General features: G+C 51.8%; 1 protein-coding gene across 1 annotated transcript in view; it reads left to right on the top strand.

Annotated features, from left to right (window-relative positions):
• TGM2 (transglutaminase 2) overlaps positions 1 to 20,778 on the top strand; it is a 31,946-nt gene extending 11,168 nt beyond the window's left edge. Inside the window, exons 4-13 of the mRNA XM_007193138.2 lie at positions 1,338 to 1,456; positions 4,163 to 4,291; positions 5,359 to 5,536; positions 7,847 to 7,982; positions 8,636 to 8,739; positions 10,323 to 10,565; positions 12,330 to 12,602; positions 16,892 to 17,052; positions 18,044 to 18,180; positions 18,888 to 20,778. Of these exons, the coding sequence (XP_007193200.2) occupies positions 1,338 to 1,456; positions 4,163 to 4,291; positions 5,359 to 5,536; positions 7,847 to 7,982; positions 8,636 to 8,739; positions 10,323 to 10,565; positions 12,330 to 12,602; positions 16,892 to 17,052; positions 18,044 to 18,180; positions 18,888 to 19,038 (1,631 nt within the window). The 3' untranslated portion in view covers positions 19,039 to 20,778. The remainder of the gene's footprint in view (positions 1 to 1,337; positions 1,457 to 4,162; positions 4,292 to 5,358; positions 5,537 to 7,846; positions 7,983 to 8,635; positions 8,740 to 10,322; positions 10,566 to 12,329; positions 12,603 to 16,891; positions 17,053 to 18,043; positions 18,181 to 18,887) is intronic.
• The last annotated feature ends 2,336 nt before the right edge of the window (positions 20,779 to 23,114 follow it).

Raw genomic sequence — 23,114 nt, 5'->3', positions numbered from 1 at the left:
GTTCATTTATCTGAAGGCTGATGTTTATTGCACAATCTTTAGAGCCACAGGGCAGGATGCAAAAGACACCCAGCCACTTTCACATTTGCTTCCTCCAAGCTGTAAGGTTGCTGGTCGCTGTAGAGGAGCCCAGGGGTCTGAGGGGCCGGGCAGCTGCATCCCAGGCACTGGACATGTTTCCCCAAGCTGATTTCAGTAGGCACGCTGCCTGGGCCCGCCATACTTTTAGGGACCCATGAAAATGTGTTAATTTCTTTTAAAAATCAGAAGAAACAAAATGAATGTTCAGGCCAGAGAATGTGTTTTGACATATAATATTAATATGTTCATCATTATACCAATGCAGTCATAAAATATATTTTTGGTTTTTTATTTTTTTGTGGAGGAAGGAGCCCACGGAGGCAAAAATGCCCAGAGCCGACCAAAGTCATACCATGGCTCTGGATTTCCCCTTCCCAGCCTCAATTTCCTCACTTGTGAAGTGAGGATTAGAAAGGCCAGGCTAACCTTTGCGTTCCTGTCACCTGGCCCCACCGCCCCAGGTCCTTTTCTGTCGTCGCTAGCCACAGGGAACTAAGTGCCCTGCGTTTTCCAGCGGGCGCACCTCTGCTCTCTCTGGTCCTCTGCTTAGAATGTCATCCAGGCAACCTTCAGATGCCAGCTGACCGCCAAGCTGGACAAGGACCCTCCTCCCCTGAGCTGCAGTGACCCTTTCTCGGCTTCCTCTCCACCTGAATGATGCTTCTTCCTCGCACTGGCTCAGGGCTTTAGCTTGCAAAGCACCTTTCAGATCTGGGATCACATTTTACTCTTAGGGAACACAGTCAGGTGGCAGGAGAAGAACTGACCTGCCCAGGGTCACACAGCAAAGGAGGCAGAGCTAGGGGGTTCCTGACTCGTGGCCCAGCGAGTGCGCCTCTGTCTCTTGTTTTGGCATCAGTTTTCCCATCTGTAATATATTCTTGAGCCTCAGTGTTGCCATCTGTAAAATGGGGCTTCCAAGGATCCCTTCCACATGGGGCTTTTGTAGAGATTAAACAAGTTAATATATGTCATACCTTTATCATGGGTCCTGGCACGTGGCAAGTGTTGGATAAAAGGCAGACATTGTTGTCACTGATAATACCTTATCTCACCGATGTGGGATTATTAATTTTTTTTTTTTACTTTTTTTTGGGGGGGATTATTAATTAATGATTAGTTTTTCTGATTAAAAGAGAGAAAGGCCTCTGAGAAACTGACCTGGCCCTGGGGAGTTGGCACCCCGGCTGCCATGTCTGTGGGGAACCTGGGCCTTGCCAGACCTAGAGTTGAGGCCCTTTCCTTTTCACCCACAGCGGACGCTGTGTACCTGGACTCAGATGAGGAGCGGCGGGAGTATGTCCTCACCCAACAGGGCTTCATCTACCAGGGCTCAGCCAAGTTCATCAAGAGCATACCTTGGAATTTTGGGCAGGTAAGGCCACACCCTGCCCCTCCCAACCATCTTAGGCCCACTGTGTGCTGGGTCCTGAGTCTGAGACAATCAAAATCAAAGTCAGAAGTGTGAGCAGGTCTGAGTCACCCACATCATGCTGTCAAAGATTCAAGGGCCCTGAAATGGCTGGAGGCTCAGAGAGGGCCCAGGCCAAGCCTGAGGTCACACAGCAAAGGGTGGCCCTATCCACTGTGGGAGCAGCAGCTCTGGATTCAAGGTGGGAAAGAATAGGAGGGCCTTTGAGAGTTGTGGGGCTGGCAGGTGCTCCATGAGGGAGAAGGGGAACATTCAAGGCCATATATCAAAATAATGGGCAGCATTCGAGAAAGCTTACGATATGCTAGGCATGTGCTGAGAGGGGCTTTAAACCATTATCTAATCAGTGGGTCACAAACTCGAATATATGTCAGAATCACCTAAAAAAATGGGTTAAAACACAGGTTCCTGGGTCCCATCCCTAGTTTCTGATACAGTAGATCTGGGTGTGGGCTGAGAATTTGCATTTTTAACAAGTTCTCAGGTGATGCTGATAGTATTGATCCAGTGATACTTTGAGAATCACTGTTGTATCAGCTAGCTACTGCTGACTAACAAACAAGTCCAAAACTTGGAGGCTTGAAAAAACAATCATTCATTATTTCTCATAAATCTGTGGGCCAACCAGGACCTGGCTGTCTAGGCTGGGCTTGCCTGATTTCAGCTGGTTGGCTCATCACTGTACCATGTGATTCCTCCTCTTTCAGCAGGCCAGCCTGGGCTGGTTCTCCAAATCAATGCTCTTATTTCCTCTACTATCCAGCACCCCATAAAAATTCTTGAGATATTGCTGAGAAAACTCATGAAGCAAGAACCATCACACCCCTCGCCCTTCAACCTCCTGATGTATTAGTGAGTGTTGGCCTCCTGGGGTAGGGTTCACCTTGAGACTTCTCTTAGCAGCCCCTGGATCAGGGTCCATGTTCAGGACTAGAGAGTCCTGCCCTGGGATCATAGGATGATCCCTGAGATCTGGGGCTCTGGCCTCAGTTTCCTCTTCTGAATATTGGGGATAATAATTGCAAAACTATCTGCCTCCAAATAACTGCAGAAACCCTGTAGCCCTCTGTGGGATGTAAATGAAATGGTGATATGACTGTGATGCATAAAATACATCAAAAAATGAATTGGCTCTTATTTCCCAGGGCTCTGTATTCTCCCCTGAGAAACAGAACAAAGCCAACTCCTCCCTTTCATTTTCTGAGTTCCTGGTCTGTGTCCAGGTTGTGTGGGGCCGTGGGACATGGCCTTGCAAACTTCCGGAAGTCATCACTAGCCAGGATGATAAGACCTAAAGGAAGGAAGGGAATCAGGCAGTTCCTGAAGTAGGCAGCATTTGAGCTGAGCTTTGGAAGAGGCGGGTGCCTGGTATTCCAAGCAGAAGGAACAGCATGAGCCGAAGCTCAGAGGTGGGAAAGTTTATGTTGTACCTAAGAAGTATGGTACAGTTTGGGGAGCACTTATATGAGAAGGGGCCCCAGGAGATGACGTGGGAGAAGTCAGCAGTGTTCAGGTTGTGAACAGCCCTGAATGTCAGGCTGATGCAATAGGGAGCCACAAAATGAATGGTTCAAGCCAGGGAGGGCTATTCTGTGTCATGGAGGGAGACCTGCGATAAGGCCTGGTTTGGGACAAGGCCACAGAGACGGGGAGCAGGGGGCAGACAGGAGAGCCCTTGAACGTGACAGATGGGTGGTCCGATGGAAGGTGACAAGGAGAGATTTTGATAAAGATAACATCTGAGTTGCAATGATGAGAAAGTGTGTGTCACACAGAGAGAGGCAGGAAGAGCATTCCAAGCAAAGGAAATAGCAAGTACAAAGGTCCTGAGGCAGTGAGCCTGGAGCAGGATGAGTATGGGTGAGAGCAGTGAGAGATGAAGTCAAAGATGGGGTGGGACACAGATCTTTTTTTTTTTTAATTTTATTTTATTTATTTTTTATACAGCAGGTTCTTATTAGTTATCGATTTTATACACATTAGTGTATATATGTCAATCCCAATCTCCCAAGTCATCCCACCACCACCTCCCTTCCTCCGCCCCCCCCCTTCCACTTTCCCCACCTTGGTGTCCCTACGTTTGTTCTCTATGGGACACAGATCTTAATGGGCCTTGCAGGCCACGGGGAAAAGTCTAGATTTTACTCTGGGTGCAGTGGAAACAGGAGTGATGAGGTTAGATTTACATCTTTTCAGTCTATACTTTGGTCCCAATCCGAACGGTGTGTGGGGAGGGGATGGGGAAGGAGGGGAGGCTCATCAGCTCTGCAGGGTGAGTCAGGCTTTAGGGAAGTGAAGACTTGGCGGTGGGGGAGTGCAGTGGCTGGGCCTGAGGTGACTCGGAGGGCAGGGAAACTCCAGGGACGCTGGGCTCTACTCCAAGTTCCCAGGACCCCCCAGCCTGGATGCAGTCACGCCCCCTCCCCCTTTCTCACACACTCAGTCATTGTCCCACCTCACCCCCCCTTTCCTGGGCCAGGAAAAGCTGGCACCACAGAGATGTGACAGACCCAGCCCGAGCCTCCGAGCCTCCGACCTGGTGTGTGAGACAGAGCAGAGGGGTCCCACAGCTGCTGGACTTCAAGGCAGGCTTCCCAGAGGAGGTGACTTCTCAGCTCCCTCATCCTCCCCTTGTTTCCTCTGACACAGTTTGAAGTCGAGATTCTAGACATCTGCCTGATGCTCTTGGACGTCAACCCCAAGTTCCTGAGGGACGCTGGCCGCGACTGCTCCCGCCGCAGCAGTCCAGTCTACGTGGGCCGGGTGGTGAGCGGCATGGTGAGTGAGTAGCCGGCCCGCCCCAGGGGCCCTCCCTTCCTGTGATGATGGAGGCCAGGCCCCACGCTGGGCATGGTGGGGGGGACCCAGGAGATGGGTGAGTCCCAGCTAGGAGACCTTGTATTTGGAGAGACAAGGTACAAATGCGGGTAATGCCATGTGGTCCCTCAAAGCAATCCATTCATTCATTCATTCACTCACTCATCCAGCAAGTATTCGTCAAGTGCCACCCACATCCTAGGCACCAGGGAAAAGCAGGTGTAAGACATGAATGGTCTCTAACTTCATAGAGCTTCCGTTCTAGGGTGTGTGTGGGAGGAGACAGGAGGAACCACAGTATCACATAAGCGCACAGTCATAAGTTACGATGCACTCGCCAAAGGGGCCAGATGTGTGACAGTGTCTGAACACAGGGCCTAACCCCAGCAAGGGGCTGGGGGACCTCCCTGAGTGATGAGTCCCAAGTTGACTTAGTAACTGGGAGGAGAAGAGCATCCCAGGCAGAGGGGACAGCTTGTGCAAAGGCTCCCTGAGGAGGGACGGCTGTGGCAGGTTTGAGGAGCAAAAGGGGGGCCAGTATGGCTGGAGCAGAGCACAAGCAGGAGGGGCGGGTGCAGGTGGGCTGCAGAGGGGGCAGGGCCAGACAGTGCAGGCCTCAGGGCCAGACAGTGCAGGCCTCAGGGCCACGGTCAGGAGGCTGCATTTTATTCTCGAGGTTCTGGGAGTCTGGGGGCAAATGACACAATCTGGGCAGGGGCCAGAGGGGGTCTTTGTAAAACTCAGATCACGCCGTGTCACTCCCCTGCCACCCCGTGGACAAATACACATCTCCAGCATCACCCTCGCTACCTTGACCCCTCTCTACCTCCTCCCTCCCTCTTCTCTCTCCGGTGCCAGCCATCTCTAACCTCCCAGTCTGTCACACCTTGGGATCTTTGCACCTGCTGTTCCTTCAACCTGGAATGCCCTCCTCTGCCTTTTCACCATGTGCGGCACTCATGCCCACCCTAGTGCAGCCGTCACCCTTTCCCCAGGCTTGGTCCCTCTGACGCTCTCGCTGGTTGCAGGTCAACTGCAATGATGACCAGGGCGTGCTGCTGGGACGCTGGGACAACAACTACAGGGATGGCATCAGCCCCATGTTCTGGATCGGCAGCGTGGACATCCTGCGTCGCTGGAAGAATGACGGCTGCCAGCGCGTCAAGTATGGCCAGTGCTGGGTCTTTGCTGCTGTGGCCTGCACTGGTGAGCGGCACGCGGGATGTGAGAGGGCCTGGAACCGCCCTTGGCTTCTGTGAGCCCGGGTCCCTGCAGCCTTCTCCCAGGCCTGATGTGTAACGGAGCCAGGGAGATTTGGTCAAATAAGGGGGCGTCTGATCCCCGTGGTCACGGGGTTTCTGCAGGGAGCCGAATGGTGGATCGGCCCAGGGACTCGAGACGGACTGGCCGGGTTGAATCACAGCTCTGCCTCTGACCCCTGGGAGGACTTGGGCGAGAGAACTGGTGTCTCCAAGCCTCAGTTTCCTCACATGTAAAATGGAGACAGCAGTAACTGACCCAAGTCCCAGGGAGCTCTTAGGACCCGGGGAGATGTCACTTAGCACAGTCTCTGGTTCAAGTTAGGTGGGGTTTGTGGGTTTCCGGGGCAGCTGGGATTCCTCAGCTGGATCCTGGGGCATTTTCTCTGTGTCCATAAGTCAGCTGACAGTGATTGGATGGACGTTTGCAGGGACGGGCACAGTGACACACTTTTCTGTTCGGCCAGACTGCCCATACCCATTCCTCTCTGAATCATTACAAGATCCCGACAAGCTGCTATTATTAGCTCCTCTTAGAGGAGGAAATGGAGGCGCAGAGAAGAGAAGTGGCTTGGCCAAGGTCGCACAGCTGGTGAGCGGCACAGCCAGGCTTGGAACGAGGTGGGTCCGGCTCTGGCACAGCCTCCTGGCCTTAGACCGTGATGATGAGGCCTCCCGGGACACCATCCCTGGGACAGGAGTGGAGCCTGGTCCCCTGGGCAGCGGGGACAGGCCTCCCCAAGCCTCAGGTCTGTGCTCTGAAGCCTGTCACATGGTGGGGCAAGGCCTGGGGTTGGGACATCAGCCCTCGCCACGGGCAGCAGAGCGTCCAGACTGTACCCAAGTTGAAAGGCACAGGAACCAGGCAAGAGGTGAAGGGTCACAGCTGCTCCTTCCTTCCTCCTCCCAGTGCCCTCACGTCTCCCGGCCAGAATCCAGGGCCATCGGGGAAGCTCTTGCCCTGGTTGATGGTGGGCACAGGGCAAAGGTCACATCCCTGCCCCTCCCCCACCTCAGAGACTCAACCTCAATCAAAACTAAAAGTAAAACAGTGGTCCTACAGATTATATTTAGCAGGCTTTTCTGTTTCACTTCGTTTTTTAGATGTTACTTTCTTTACCTTACCCTGAGAATATGTTACTTTTACATTTTACATAAAAAGTAACATAAAAAAATGAAGGAGGAAAAACACCCATAATTCCCTCTGTCAGGAGCACCTAGCATCACCATTCGGGCAGGATTCGTGCCCGGGGTCTTCGTCCCTCCTCTGTGGTCTATAGATGCCACTTGACATCCTGCCTCTTTGTCACCTATCATTCCAACACCAGTCCCTTTCCCAGTTACTCCGGGCTCTCTGTAAACTGTGCTGAGGCACAAATGCAGGCCCTCCTGGCCCACGATGGAGTCCCAGTGCACCTGAACCCCGGGCTAGAGAGGTGGAAACAAGGCCCAGAGAGGCAAAGGGACTGGCCTCAGGCCACACAGCCCGAAGCAGCTGGGGCTGGAACGGAAGGGCTCCTGACCTTTCCCTCTTCTGCTTGCCCCGCTGTTCACTCCTCACTCTGAATCTCTGTCATTCCTTCTTTCCTTCCCTTCCTCCTTTTCTTTCTACTTCACCCACTCCTTCATCCCATTTGACAAATTAGTCTGTGCCAGGCCTGTGCTGGGCTCTGGGGATATAAAATAAGACAGCTCGCTCACTGCCCTCAGAGGACAAATTAAAGAATCCCTCACACACCTGTATATTGGGAACGATGATGAATCCCCAGTTTTGCTATGAATGCAAATGATGGGGTAATGTAAACCCGGCCGGGTGGCCTTCCTGGCCCAGGGAACAGCATATGCCAGTGTCCTGGGGCTGTTGGCAGCATGGAATGCTGCAGGAGCCGCGAGGCCAGTGTGGCTGGAGCAAAGTGTGCAGGAGGTGGTCAGGGGCCAGACCCTGCAGGGCAAGGGCCACGGTGGAGGTCTGGCCTTGACCTCGAGGGCTGTGGGGAGCTATTGAGGGTTTAGCAGAGGACTGTTAATGTCAGATTTGCATTTAGAGTCTTTTGTTAGCTGTGATGTGAAAGGGAAAGAGTGGACACGGGGCAACCAGCGAGGTGGGTGCCATTGCCCGGGCAAGGGGATGGTACACCCTTACCAGTGTGCAGTGCTCCCTGGGGTACAGGTGGGCACGTGGAGGCCCAAGCGGAGCAGATGTCTCCAGGGCCTCAGCTCACCCCCTAAGCTCTCTCCACTGTGTCCCCCGACCCAGTGCTGCGGTGCCTCGGCGTCCCCACCCGCGTCGTGACCAACTATAACTCGGCCCACGACCAGAACAGCAACCTGCTCATTGAGTACTTCCGCAACGAGTTTGGGGAGATCCAGAGCGACAAGAGCGAGATGATCTGGTGAGGGGGGCGCTCAGTGGGAAGGATCCCCTGGAGAGGAAACTTGGGGCGATTTCTCAGAGGAGGTCACATTTGAACTGGGTTTAAAAGTTGAACAGTGTTTGGACAAAAGGAAGCGGACCTTGGAGAGGCTCCAGGAGGGGGAACAGCAGGAGCAAAGGCCAAGAGGAAGGAAAGTCAATGCAGGGAGCATGAAAGGGCATCAGGGAGAACACACCGTCCGGGGTCTGCACTGCCAGCCTGGGGGTCTGGTCTTGATTCCAAAGGCTTCAGACTGGAGAGGGGTGTGCTGATGACCGTGGGGACAGATCGGAAGCAGGGGGCGGGGCTGTGGTCCAGGCGGGTTTGGGGGGGGGGGGTCTGAATCCAGGCAGAGCCTGTGAGCTGAAAAAGAAGGAAGAGTCGAGAAATTAGGAGGTCAGGTCAGCTGGGCTTGCAGAGCCACTGAGAGGGGCAAGGAGGAGGGGAAGGGGTTGAGGACTCCCAGTGTAGAAGGGAGCACCCGACTGGGGCCCCCAGAGGAAGAGCAAAGTGTCGGGGGAGGATGTTCTGGGGTCAGCTTAGGACAAGGCGAGTGTGGACAGCCCGCAGGAGGTGACCGTGAACGTCTGCGTGAGAGTCCTGGTCCACGTTTTGTTTTGTTTCCCCAACAGGAACTTCCACTGCTGGGTGGAGTCGTGGATGACCAGGCCTGACCTGCAGCCGGGATACGAGGGGTGGCAGGCCCTGGACCCCACGCCCCAGGAGAAGAGCGAAGGTGGGTAGGCAGGTGTGGCCCCATTACCGAGATGAAGAAACAGAGGCTGGAGGGGACCCACCCAGCAGAGGGGCTGCTCAGCTGGAGAGGGACAGAGCTGGGGTGCTAACCCAGGTCTGGCTGACTCCAAAGAGCATGGAGTGTTGGGGGACCTCATTGATATTTTATAAAACACCTCTTTTATAATTTGAAAAGTAATTCATGCACATGGTGGAAAACAGAAAATATGGAGAAGCACAAAGAAAAAAAGTCGAATAGCATCTTTGTCCTCTTCCCCCCAAGAAATTTCATTAACATTCACACACAGCTTCCAATAATTTCAAATGAAGCCTTCCTCAGAATAATATTTTAAATACACACAATATAAACCTAGGGTTCAATTACATTGCAATATAGTTATCAAAATTTTTAAAATAAATTTGTGATATAGTAATATATGCTTTATATAACAAGATTTATTAGTAGAGTCAATAAGTTCCATAATTTCGTGGTACAGATGAACATATTCTATATTTCCAGTTATCTGTAACAACTATAAAGAGATATAAAAATATCTGTGGTTCTTATGAGTGACAAGTCATAAGTGCACCTAAGACTGTGGTTTTTGGTCTTCTTTCACATTCGAAGGAAGTGAAAATAATGATGTAATTTTTTCCCATCCAAGTTTATGAACTCCTGAATTCTATTTGCTGCGCCTAGGGGGTTCCATGGACCCCAGGTTAAGAACTCTTCCTGCACATGGCCTTTCATCCTGGCCCTGTCACTTCTCCATATATCATTAGCATTTCTCTATCAGATAGTTTTCTGTGATTTTAATTTTAATTTAATGTTACCACATTCCATCAAATGGACGCACTGTAATATAGCTACCAAGCCTCTAGTCCTCAGCATTTAAATTTGTGACCAGTTTGAGGCAGTTGTAAACCACACCCAGATAAACACCTAGCTCTCTTGTTCATTTCGTTAGCACACACTCCCTGAGTCAGTGTCGGACACTGACTGCTACTCTCAGTCTGGGCAGGAAACCAGACAGACACACACCCTTGTAAAGTATTGCCTACAGTTGGCTTCCTCATTTCCTTAAGTGCCTTGGGATACATTTCTGTTTATCAAACACATAGCGATAAGTGTTTGCCAATCCTCATTAGGTAGGTACAAATATCCCCACGTGAAGCCAGGACTCAGAGAAGTTAAGTGACTTCTCCAAGGTCACACAGCTAATAAGAGACTGAGCTGAGATTTGAACCCCAGAAGCTGGGTTCCAGGGTCCCCTGGAATTCTTTTTTTTTTTTTTTTTTGTCTTGTTGCATGCCTTGTAAGATCTCAGTTTCCCAACCAGGGGTTGAACCCCAGGGCCCCGGCAGTGAAAGCACAGAGTCCTAACCACTAGACCACCAAGGAACTCCCTCCCCTGGAATTCTTAATTCTTACCTGATGCTGCCTTCTTAGAAATGGAATCCCTGAGTCAAAGGCTATATGGTCTGTAGGTTTTTGGCTATGTGTGGTTAAATTGTGGAAGATTTTGGAGGTACCACCCTCCCCTCAGCCCAGGCTCATCTTACCCTCCTCCTACTCCCAACCAGGGACATACTGCTGTGGCCCGGTTCCCGTTCGTGCCATCAAGGTGGGCGACCTGAGCACCAAGTACGATGCCCCTTTCGTCTTTGCCGAGGTCAACGCCGACGTGGTGGACTGGATCCGGCAGGATGATGGGTCCATGCACAAGTCCATCAACCACTCCCTGGTCGTGGGGCAGAAGATCAGCACAAAGAGCGTGGGCAGAGATCAGCGGGAGGACATTACCCACACCTACAAGTACCCGGAGGGTAGGGGCCCTCGGCTCATCACTGCCTTGCAGATAAGCAGCTTGTTTACCAGCCCAGAGGGCATATGTGTGTGTGTGTGTGTGTGTGTGTGTGTGTGTGTTTTCTGGCAGCTTGCAAAAAACAATGATCTGTAGGTTACTCTCCATTTCAAGAAATTCCTTAGAATCAGGTGCAAACTTGACAAACACACTGGGGGCATGGGGACAGTGGTAAAGGATTATTCATTTAGGAAAAGAATTCTATATTCCACAAAAATATTTCATTTGGTTTTTAAGCCTCACTTTCTGTGTTGGTTTGACTCAATAAAACTGAAAGGGATGGCTGTTATACAAGAGAGGCTTTCATCTTAACAGAAAAATCATGATGTCCATGTTGTTTAACAGAGCTTATTAGTGGTGGGAGCTCCAACAATAGATGGTCAATTCCATGCTTTTTTTTTTTTTAATCTTTATTTATTTATTTGGCTGCACTGGGTCTTAGCTGCGGCATGCGTGATCTTTAGTTGCAGCATGAGGGATCTAGTTCCCCGACCAGGGATCGAAGCCGGGCCCCTTGCATTGGGAGCACGGAATCTTAACCACTGGACCACCAGGGAGGTCCCTCCATGCTTTTTTATTGCAACGTATTTGTGCTGAAGAGGCTTGGAAGTCCGGAGGGGCCATGGAAGAGAAGTTCCTGGAACTCTGTAGTGTTAATTGTTTTAGCATTTCACACACAGGTGGGGAAGTGGGCATGAAGGTAGATTGGAAAGGTTTAAAGAGAAATGGACCAAAAGAAACTTAAAGATAATAAGATGAGCTCAATCAGACACAAAGATGAAGCTTCTTTCTGCTACTAATATTAAATCAGTAGTGGGAAAAAGATGTGGTTTATTTTAAAAATTGGATTTGAGCACATCCAATGGCCAATTCAATAGACAGATATTTTCTAAGCATCTACGATGTGCTAAGCACAGTAGGGCTCACAGAAGTGACTAAGAAACCACAGCCTTTATCTGACCCCCGTTGACTCTCCAGGGCTGACTGGGGATTGGGTATTAAGTGGCCGTGCTCTAGTGGGAAGGGCTAAAACAGAAGGAAAAGATGCTTTCCCTGGCCTCTGAAAGGTCTAGAGCTGATGATTTGATAGAAGAAATAAATATGTACCCAACAACACTGGGGACAAAAATAAAAGGCACATGGGGAGAAGTAAATGGAATATAAAGCAGGGGGCAGTCATTCCTGCTGGAAAGCTCAACAGGTAGAGAAGGGAGGGAAAGGATTTCAGGTAGAAGTGGTCCCTGTGCAAATGCTTAGAGGTGAGAAAGTTCTCATTGTATCAGTGCCTACTAGGCACCAAACACTGTTGTAGGCATTGGGTATGACTTAAGATTAAGTAACACAGTCTTAGTCCTCAAGAGGCTTGAGAGTGTAAGCATATGAACAGAAAAAAACCTGGTGGGCCAGAACACCATGACAGGCAATAGGCAGCTATGAAACTCCAAAAGACATTGTGACTCTTTCATCCTGGGAAAGGAGGAGTCAGAGAAGGCATCCTGGAAGAGGGGTCATTTGGGGATGGGTCTTGAGGGATGTATAGGAGTTCACTTGTAGAAAGTAAATAAAATATTCTTTCCTCCTCCTGGCACAGTAATGTAAAGAAGGGGCTCCCTCAGGGGTGCTCTGAGTCACCAGGACTCTGAGAAGCCAGCTTGCCCTGCTCCCAGCCTCCTTCTCATTGATCCCCCTTCCAGCTGTGATGAAGCTCTCTTCCCTGTCCCCACAGGGTCCGCAGAGGAGAGGGAAGCCTTTGCAAGGGCCAACCACCAGAACAAACTGGCTGATAAAGAGGAGACAGGGGTGGCCATGCGGATCCGTGCGGGCCAGGGCATGAACAGGGGCAGCGACTTTGACGTCTTTGCCCACATCACCAACACCACTGCCGAGGACCACACTGGCTGCCTCCTGCTCTGTGCCCGCACCGTCAGCTACAATGGGATCCTGGGACCCGAGTGTGGCACCAAGGACCTGCTCAACTTTTCCCTGGAGCCCTTCTCTGGTAAGGCCCTGTGTTCCTGGAGCAGCTGTTGACCACCCTGACGACATGCTAGGTTGTGCCCTGAGAGCTGAACGTGTGCCATCTACCTAACTCCCATCGCCCTCACTGTGGGTCAGGCCCTGTCCTCGGCACTTTATAAATAGCAACCCAGTTCCTTCTTATAACAAATGTAGGAGGTGGATTCTTTTATGGCCCCATTTTCCAGATGAGAAGACTGAGCACAGAGAGGTTAAGTAACTTTCCCAAGGCCACACAGGAAGTGACAGGATGGAACCTGTACTCGCAGCAACTATTCTATTTCATTCCATCTCATCTTCGCAGGACCCCTGACTGCTTTCCCAGACTCTCTGCTGCCCCTTGCAGCAAATTCCTTTCCTCCATCTCCAGCAACTCACACTACAGGTGCCTCTCCCCCGAGCCCCTTTGAGAACCTCTCCTATTTCTCTGGAGGTTCTCAGGCTTAGAGAGAAGAGATTCAAGACGAGCACTACCCAGAGAACTTTCTGTGATATAAGGATGCCCTGTATCTGCGTTGTCCAATGCGGTGGACACTAGCTCCATGTGGCTATTGTGGGCTTGCAGTGTGGCTGGTGTTAATTATGGGACTAAAGTTTTAATTTCACTTAAACAGCCGCATGTGGCCGGAAGCTGCCATACTGGACAGTGTGGCTCTAACAGTGATAGGAAAGGAAAAGCCCTGATCTTCTCCTCTTCCATGGCTCCAGTGCCTGGTCCGGCCTCCCTGGGAGCAGATCCCCTTCCCCGTTTGGGGCTGATATAATGTCAGTAGCTCACCCAGCCCTCAACCCTGGGCAGAGCCTCTGTCGCTCTGGCTTCTTAGTCGGACGCCTGCACAGTCATCGTCCCCTTGATCCCTTTCACTGCTGGCTTTGTCACCACACCTGGTTATCTCCCTAAAATTAAGCTGGAGGCCCTGAGAGGGCTTGCAGCTGCCGAGGTCACTTAGGGAGGCAGCACGGAGCCCAGTCTCCTATCCCCCCCAGCAGCCCATTCTCCGTTCCTGCACTTGGAGCCTGTGGGCATGGGGAGGGCAGGGGGGTCTTCGAGTTGGGAGAGGACCTGTGGTCAGCATGATCTGAGTAGAACATCAGTCAACCCTGGGGCCTCTATCTCAGGCCGACCTCAGGCACCCTGGAACCACACGCCAGGACAGAGCAGACCCTCTGTCAGGGTCCCTGAGCAGCGGCAAAGCTCTAGGGGCAGAGCCACGTGGCACCAGGGCTGGGGCCCCAACACTTATGCTGCTAAAAGGCGTGTTCGGAGGCCAGACTTGGCTTTGAATCTGGCCTCTCCCACCTTCTGTTATTATTATTATTATTAATTTTGGCCGTGCCATGTGGCGTGTGGGATCTTAGTTCCCCGACCAGGGATCCAACCTGTGCCCCCTGCATTGGGAGCTCAGAGTCTTAACCACTGGACCCCCAGGGAAGAACCTCTCCCACCTTCTAGATGTATAACCTTGGGCCTTGAATCACACTCATCCATCAAATGGGGCATTAGCATGCCCCTCATGGGCTGCAAAGGAGATGTGTGCTCAGGAAAGATCTGGAAAGTGTATAATGGTGCCTGGACACGGCAGGGCTCTTTACTGTTCGCTGAGCAAGTGCCGACAGGTGTGCAGAGGCCGAAAAGCGTCTTTCCTGAACCCTGCTGTGCCAGGCAATGGTCTCAGGGCCGGGCTCAGTGCTTCCTGAGTCACTGCCAGCCTTGCTGGTGTGCAGAGGACTCGGCTCTCATCTCCACATCCAGGCCCCGAGTCAGGGGCAGGGCTCCATCCCTACAGGTGTGTGGGGTGGTCGGGATACCGAGGTCCTCGTTCCTGCAATTCTGCCTACAGGCTGTGGGCTCCGGCTATTTCTCTTCTCCATTCCAGGCCCCGGGTTCCCCATTTGTACAAAGGCTGGTTCATCTTTGAAGAGCCCTTCCAGCCCCTTTGTGTGAATGCACACGTGTCAGTTTTTCCTCACGCTCAGAACTGCTTCAAAGGGAGGAAGTGTCTTTCCTGGAATGTGTATCATAAGGTGAACTCCAATCTGAACCAGGGATGCCAGAATAACTTCCACCCAGGCTGCTGTTGAATCACCCTTTGCCTCCCAGATACCCTCAGGCCCTTCGCAGCATTCTTCTGCTTCAGCCACAGCCCCAGTGTTTCTTCCTGGGGATGTGTTCACAGCGGAGGGGTCCCTCCTGCTACGGAGACCTCTGAGGGGCACAGCCTGTCGGGAGAGGGCAGAGGAGAGCAGTGGTCCTGCGTGTTGCCCTCAGGTGGGGCCTGGCCAGGATGCCCTATGGAGGCTTCCAAGGCCAAAGTCAACCTGAGAGTGATTCTCCCACCCTGTGAGACCCTGAACTTTGGCTGAGTTGCTGGTTATTCTCTGACGATAAGATCTGGGGGATTTCCATGTGCTAGCGGACAGGAAGCCAGGCCTAGGACAGCTGAACTGAATCCAGCTGTCCCCCACCCCGCCTCCTTGCTCTCTCCCTTCCTGCCACCCACCCCTTCTCTCTCTCTGGATACCCTCACCCCTCCAGGTGGGTCATGAGGAACGCAGGCAGCGTGATCTCCGTGATGATCAAAGGAATCATCTAAGGAATGAATAGACACTAACCACAAACGTTTACCTCTTTCAGCCGGCATCTGGCCCGAAGCCAAGGCCAAGGCCCCTGGCCTGTAGACGGTAATTCTCAAAGGTCCAGCCCCACGCTGACCTAAGCCTCCTGGAAAAGTTAACAGCTGGGGCCACCTCCTCCAGGATCCTGGAGGACAATGGTTTCCTTCTTTCCTGTGGAGCTGGTCAGAGTTTCCACTCTGCTCCACCAGGTCCTGACCCAGGAATTTTCACTCCTTTTTGTCCTTTTTGGCAGAAGTTTTGGGTTTTTTTTCCCCCCACGTCATCTGAGCAGAGGTTGGGGCAGATCCACCCCAGTAATGAGTGACTAGAGGGCTGGGCACACATTTTCCAGAGAGTGGGACAGGGAACACCAATGTGCCCAGCCAGGACCTGGACCTTGACTCATGCAGAGAGAAGGTGACCGTCTGCTCGGGCCTTCACGGCCCTAGAGATGACCTCCCAGCAGGTGCTCACTGGCCCAGGCACCCCAGATCCTTGCTAATCTCCCTCTTTAACAGTAAGCTCAGGTCTCAAACTCAGAGCCCTCAGCAAATGAGAATATTGGCCTGAATTGAATAAACATGACTTTGTTTGCTGGTGTTTGTTTTTACCAGCTTCCTTCTACTTACGGTAAATGAGACAGGTTTTCTGCAAATAATGATGAAAAGGTTCCCTAAGCAAAAAAGGTTAAAAAGTGAGGGGACTGAAAGAAAAATTATTTAATGAGGAGTTACTCAGACGTGTGGAAAATCACATGAATGGCTGGAGTTCGGGAAACGCTGGTCTAGTGCAGGGACGGAGGGGACAGATGGCAGAAAAAGAAGAAACAGCATCTCCCATCGTGGCACTGGGACAGTGAGGAGAGGTTGGCTGGGCTCCATGGAGCCCCAGGACCGTCCCTCCAACATTGTTGTTTGATGGGGGGAAGCCCGAGGAGCAGAAGGGATTTTTCCCAAGGTTCCCTGCGACCGAGTGAACAAGCAGGGCCTGTGGGCCCTTTTCACTGCTCCTTCCTGCCTCCTGTAAGCTGGCCCCTGGTGCCCTAAGGCTTTAGTGTTCTTGTCAGAGAAATGGGGCTGCAATCCACACTTTGCTTCTCTGCAGTGGGAGGGGTTGGCCCTGCCGGCTTCTTTCTCACCCCTATCACTTGTGTGGCTCTTGCTCTGAAATGACCTCTGATCTTAGCTCTGCCCAGCGGGTGCCAGATGTCCCAGGGAACAGAGAGGGAACAGAGGAGAAACAGAGAGGGGAGGTCATCTTCCCAGGCTCACACAGTCAGTCAGTGGCCAAGCAGGGCCAGCTCTCCTGATCTGAACACTTACTGGCAGAAGTGTTTCTTCATCTGTAAATGGGTACAATTCTACCGACCTCATAGGGGGAAATGGAGGTCCTGAGAGGTGGAGTGACTTGCCCAGCATCCCCAGTTAGCAAAGGGCAGAGGCAGGATTAAAGCCCAAGCCTCCCCTCCCCACTTCCTCCCTGGGAACCTTGGAGCCAGGGCAGGTGAGGGAAAGTGCTGGGACAAGCACATCCATTCACCAGCTGTGTGACCTCGAGTTCATTACTTGCCCTCTCTGTGCCTTGTGGAGATGCCATAGGAGAGGTGGGGGCCACGATTCAGATGTCATGAGTGCTCTCCCCTCTCCCCTCCTGCAGAGAAGAGCATTCCCCTTCGAATCCTCTACGAAAAGTATTGTGACTGCCTGACCGAGTCGAATCTCATCAAAGTGCGGGGCCTCTTCGTCGAGCCAGCTGCCAACAGCTACCTGCTGGCTGAGAGGGACATCTATCTGGAGAATCCAGAAATCAAGATCCGGGTAAGGACTGGCTGGGTCCCCGGACAGGTCCCCACACGTGCATGCACCTCCCTCCCTGCAACCTCAAGATCTCTGATGCCCCAGGTTCCTCAGATCCTAGGTTCATCAAAGAAAAGCATCATGAAGCAGAAAGAATTTGGGACTCACAGCCTCTAGGAATGAATCCTAAAATCCCAGAGTAGTAGGATCATGGCACTTAGGGATCTCAGACTCATGGACCCTTAAAAGCTAAACTACTAATGCTAGATTCCCAGGTCCTGGGGCCCTGGCGGGGCAGGAAGGGATGTGTTGTTAAGGGCACAGACTCTGGAGTCTATTTATTCATCTATAGAATGGGTGTTGTAAGGATTAAATGTGCATCTACAGGAAGCACATAGAACCGTATCCAGCACATTATGAGGGCTCAATAAAAACTGACTATTCTTATCACCAACTTCATGGTCATCATAGTGATTCACTTGGAGGAGTCACAGCCCCAGATCCCCAAACGCTGCAGTTACAAATAAATGGTAAAGAGCAGAGCAGGAGGGAGTGGGCACTGTGTGCCAGACAGTCTGCTAGGAGCTTGCACATATTAGCTCAGTTAATCCTCATGAGAACCCTGCGGTCAGGCATGTCTCTCCTATGAAGAAACCAAGGCTCAGAGAGGGTAGTAACTTTGCCGAGGTCACACAGTGAGAAAGGGGCAGAGATCAGCCTGGCTCCAAAGACTCTGATCTTTCCACCCTAGACCCTAGAACGAGGGAGGCATTTTACACATCCTGTGGGTTGCGTGGAGCCTCACTTCAGCTCCATGAAGGAGGCCTGGGCAGGTGTCATCATCTGTGTTTTCCAGATGAGGCGAGGAATGTTAGCGGCGGAGCTGGGCAGACATTGGGCCAAATTGCAGCAAAGATGGAGATGGCCCAGTTGGGACCCTGCATGCCCTTGAGGGGCTGTGGGCTGCTCTCCCTCCGTGCCGCCCCTGACATCTGCCCCATGCCTCCTCTAGATCCTGGGAGAGCCCAAGCAGAATCGCAAGCTGGTGGCTGAGGTGTCCCTGTGGAACCCGCTCACCGTGCCGCTGTCAGGCTGCACCTTCACCGTGGAGGGGGCGGGCCTGACCGACGAGCAGAAGACCGTGGAAATGTAAGTGCTGGTCCCTCCAGCCTGGGGGCCTGGGAGCAGAGGGCAGATGCTGCGGGGGGAAGGGCGCCCTCCAGCACTGAACCCAGGCCCGTAACCCCCTCTTCATCCTTCCCACACACCCACCCACACACCCGCCTAATATTCCCCCGTGTCTACGCCCAAATACCCACACGTTAGCTGCGTTGTGTGCACATGTGTTCACAAACCTAAACAGGTACACATTCACTAAGCACCCAGCTCGGGACACCCGAGTCCTCACATACACACAGGTGTACATGCGTGCCTGTGTGGTGTACCCTCATGGATACATATTTATATATACGTACACTTACGAGCATACACACTTCTTCTTTTTCACTTTTTCATTGTAATGTAATTTACATGAAGCATACAAGTCACGTATGTACAGCTCAATGCATTTTCATGCATGTGGTCACATGAGCATCCACACTCTTACCCCCAAGCACGCCATCCACTTTCATGTACACACACACAAACACACCAGCCCCTCTACACATAGGAGGGCAGATGGCCCAGACCTTCAGAGAGTGGTGAGCGGGACCCATTTTATTCTGTCGGCACAAAGCTATACATCCATGGAGTTTCTGGGCTAAGATCTCAGTAGTCATGTGTCATCCTGGCCTGTCCCCATCGTGGGGACCAGGCCAGGGCCCTGATCTCACCCTCTTTCTCTCTCTTTCTCCCAGCCCGGACCCCGTGGAGGCGGGGGCGGAAGTCAAGGTGAGGGTGGACCTGCTGCCCCGGAACGCGGGCCGCCACAAGCTGGTGGTGAACTTCGAGAGCGACAGGCTGAAGGCCGTGAAGGGCTTCAGGAACGTCATTATTAACACCTCCTAAGGGCCCCCGTGCCAGCCCCACCTGAGCCAGCTGAGGGCCCCCAACTTGACCCCAATCTTTATCGCAAGCTAATGAGCAAAATTTGCCCCTTCTTGGGCCCCGGACCCCAGGGCAGGGTGGGCTGCCTATGGGCGCTCTTTGGAATTGAATGTACTTCCGGCCCATCTGGTCCCCCTGAGCCTGGCTCCCCACCTCCCTCACCTGTGAGGAATGTTTTGTGCCTCCACAGTAGGAGCCCTGATCTTGGCTGACTGGGCCTGGGGGGTGGGCCGGGGAGGAGGGACTCCCGCCTCCCTTCCCAGCCCAGATGCCATTTGGAAAGCCACTGACCACCCGCCATATTGTTTGATCAATTCCAGAGCCCCTTCCCTGGGAGCAGGTGAGAAAAAGTGTGCCCAGTGACCAGATCAAGGAACTGAGCACCCTAGGGTGTCCTGAACCCCTTCCCCAGATTGTGCCCAGGCCCCAGGGGCTGTTGGCAGAGCCTGAGCAGGTGCAGATCGGGAGGGTCCCAGGAACAGTCCAGACCCAAGCTCCCCCCACATCCCAGCAGCACCGGCCCAATAGTACCCCCGCACCCCGCAATTGTGAGGCACCTACTAAGTGCTTCCTGGGCTCACACGGCCACCAACCCATTTAATTGCCATGGGAAACTGCAGAGTGGGAGCCGCTTTCTCGACGAGGAGACTGCAGCTTGGAGAAGGGAGGTGGCCCGCCCTGCACCGCTGGATATTTGCAAGGCTGCTTAATATGAAGGTGCAGGAATGAAGCCAGGCCTTCTGGCTCTGAGTCCAGGGCCCCGTTCACCACACCAGCCCTGAGCTGACTGTCAGAGAGGCCATTTGGGGCCTGATCAAAAAGGATCCAGTTAGGATGAGGAGGTGGGGAGGAAATTGGAGGGGTTAGAGCCCTGGGTTTGAGCCCCAAGTCTGGCCAGCCACTGCCTTCCCCTCTCTGGGCCTCAGTCTGCTTCTCGGTCACAGAGTGGTGGAACCAGCTCGTCTCCAAGGCCCCTTCAGCTCTGCACTGCTGGTGCCTCATATGACTCAGCCTTGCCAATGACATTGAGTCTTACTCCCTGGCTTCACAGAGCCTTAGGTCACAGGCCAGGATGTTTCGGAGAATGAGACCATGACCATGACCACCTTCCTGCCCCCAGCCCTGTCTGAGTCCCCCACCTGTGCCCAGGCATCTTCCTTCAGAGCCCAGTTGTAGGGGAAAAGAGCCCCGGAGGCCCCTGTCCTACCCATGACCCCACCCACCACAATGCGTAGACTTCACAGGAGCCTTAAGTTGCCTGTGCTGGTCACTCACCAACAAAGCTGGCATCTCAGCCACCCCCTCTTTGAAGAGCCAGGGCCCTGGAACACAGCCCTTGCCCCTGACTAAGCTCGGGGACCCCACAAGTTGCCATCTCTGACTTTACCCCTCGCTCTCTCCGTGTGACTGGGCCTCCCTCAGCCTGGAAGAGGGAAGCGGGGAGAATTCTGTATCTGGAGTGGGGTCAAAGCCTCCAGAGTCCCCGAAATCCCAGAGAGGGATTTGGGGAAAGTCACGCTGATGCACTTAGAACTTTCTGCTTTGCACAGGAAGAAGCACTTGAGCCGAAATATATATGTTCTATATAAATATTGCTCGATTTCTCTATGGTTTTATAAATACTTCTGGGTTCCAAGCAAGCAGTAGATGTGCTTTTGAGCCACAAAGAGCAAGTACTGAAATAAAAGTTTATTTTTCACATTCAAACCAGGTCTGGTCTGTTCGCTGCATGCTTTTGAGGAGGGTGGGTAGGTGAGCTCACTTAACATCTGGACCAGCCACTTCCTGCCTAAGAGCCTTTCCCTAGCCTCAGTGCCTCCCTCAGATCTAAACTTTACTGGCATTCAATGCTCTACAACTGTCCAGCTCCACCTCCAGCCCCTTCTCCAAACAAACCATGTTCAGACCAGAATGAACTGCCTGTATCTCTTCTAACATCCTGTGTACTTGTCAACCTCTTAGCTTGGAGTGCCCCTCTTTTTCCTTACCCAGCTTGTGAACTCCTATTCATCTTATAATGCTTAACACTAAAGTCACCTCTTCTGTGAAGCCTACCCAGATTTCTTCTCAGAACCCTGGAACATGGACAACTCAAACATTTATCACAGTGACTTTTAGTTCCATGTTGATATACCTGTCCCCCTCCCCATCCTGTCTGAAGTCCCCAAGGGCAGAGACCAAGAATCTCTTAAATATACACTAATAAATGCTGGATCAATGTGTTTCAACTCAGCTCACATAAGACCAGTGCTGTACAGTAGAAATATAACGTGAGCCACAAATGCAAGCCATATATGTAATTTAAATTTTCCAGTGGCCATATTAAAAAGAGAAAAAGAAACAGGTAAAATACATTTTAATAATGCATTTTATTTAAACTAATATGTCTGAGATATTGTTATTGCAACACATAATCAACATAAAAATTATGAGTGAGATATTTTACATTCTTAATTTTCATACAAAGTCTTTTTTTTTTAATTTTTATTTATTATTTATTTATTATGTTTATTTTTGGCTGTGTTGGGTCTTCGTTTCTGTGTGAGGGCTTTCTCCAGTTGCGGCGAGTGGGGGCCACTCTTCATCGCGGTGCGCGGGCCTGTCACTATCGCGGTCTCTCTTGTTGCGGAGCAGAGGCTCCAGACGCTCAGGCTCAGTAGTTGTGGCTCACGGGCCCAGCTGCTCCGCGGCATGTGGGATCTTCCCAGACCAGGGCTCGAACCCGTGTCCCCTGCATTGGCAGGCAGATTCTCAACCACTGCGCCACCAGGGAAGCCCCATACAAAGTCTTTTAATGTGGTGTGTATTTTACACTGACAGCCTGTTTCAATTCGAACTAGCTGCCTTTCAAGTGCTCCATGGCTGCAGGTGGCTACTGGCTACTACATTGTGTTACCGAGCAAGGGCTCATGTGCCTGCCACACAGAAAGCCAAACTCTGACATTGGGTGTTTGCAGCAAAGTAAGGTTTTATTTGCAGGGCGCCAAGCAAGGAGAATGGGTAGCTCATGCTCAAAAGACCTGAACTCCCCGATGGCTTTCAGGGGAAAGACAGTGTGAGGGGATATGGTCTGGCTTTCAGGGGAAAGACAGTGTGAGGGGATATGGTCGCAGGATGCGTGATCAGCTTGTGGACCTTCTTCTGATTGGTTGGTGGTGAGGTAACAGGTGATGTTTCAGGAATCTCAACCTTCTGGTTCCAGCCAGTCCGGGGTACGTGCTTGTGGTCAGCATGTAGCCGCTATCCTCCACCTGGGCGGGTGGGGGGGGGTCTTAGTTTCTACAGAACAACTCAAAGATATGCATCAGATCGTTATCTATATCCTTTCAGGAGGAACTGGGAGCCCTGTGACTCTATGGTCCTCATCAGTAACTGCTTGAATCTGCTCTTTGGAACTCAGGGAAGGCCTAGGAGACTAAAGCCTTTTTTTTTCAAATAAGAAACAGGGGACACAGAGGGACTTTTGTACCTGGGAAGTCCCCACAAGGTCCTGCTTGGTTTCAATCCCCTCTTTTCGTTGATACTCTTCAATCCTTAGGGGAACAGGGGTGGGACAAGAAAGTGAATAAAGTTTTGGACAGAGAGAGATGAATCATAAACTCAGCAGGGGAACTCAGTTTCAGGGGACTCAGTTTCAATTGAATGGTTCCAGGTCTAGACTGATTCCAGGAGTGTGGGGATTTGGTCATTCATCTCATTCCCCACCAATGAAGCACTAATCAATGTTTATTGATTGAACAGATGATGGAAGACAGTCTCTGCCTTCAGGGAACCCATGTTGAAACATCTGACATGCATGCAAAAAATAAGTCAAACTCAAAGCGTGACATCACATTTTCGGGGTGCTAAATCCTTCTGTTCCTTAAAAACTACACCTGGGTCTGGCCTTGATGGCCTGAGCATTTTATCAATTAGTGACCAGCAAGAAAATAGAAAACACTCGGCTATTTCAGGTGGAGAGGGAGTTTACAAGGGAAACTGACTCCAAAAACATCTGAGGTGCTGGAAGAGCAGAGGGAGAAGGAGTGGTACCCAGA

Source organism: Balaenoptera acutorostrata, chromosome 15 (assembly GCF_949987535.1).
Source record: "Balaenoptera acutorostrata chromosome 15, mBalAcu1.1, whole genome shotgun sequence".
NCBI lineage: Eukaryota > Metazoa > Chordata > Mammalia > Artiodactyla > Balaenopteridae > Balaenoptera > Balaenoptera acutorostrata.
This window is presented reverse-complemented; position numbering and strand designations above follow the sequence as displayed.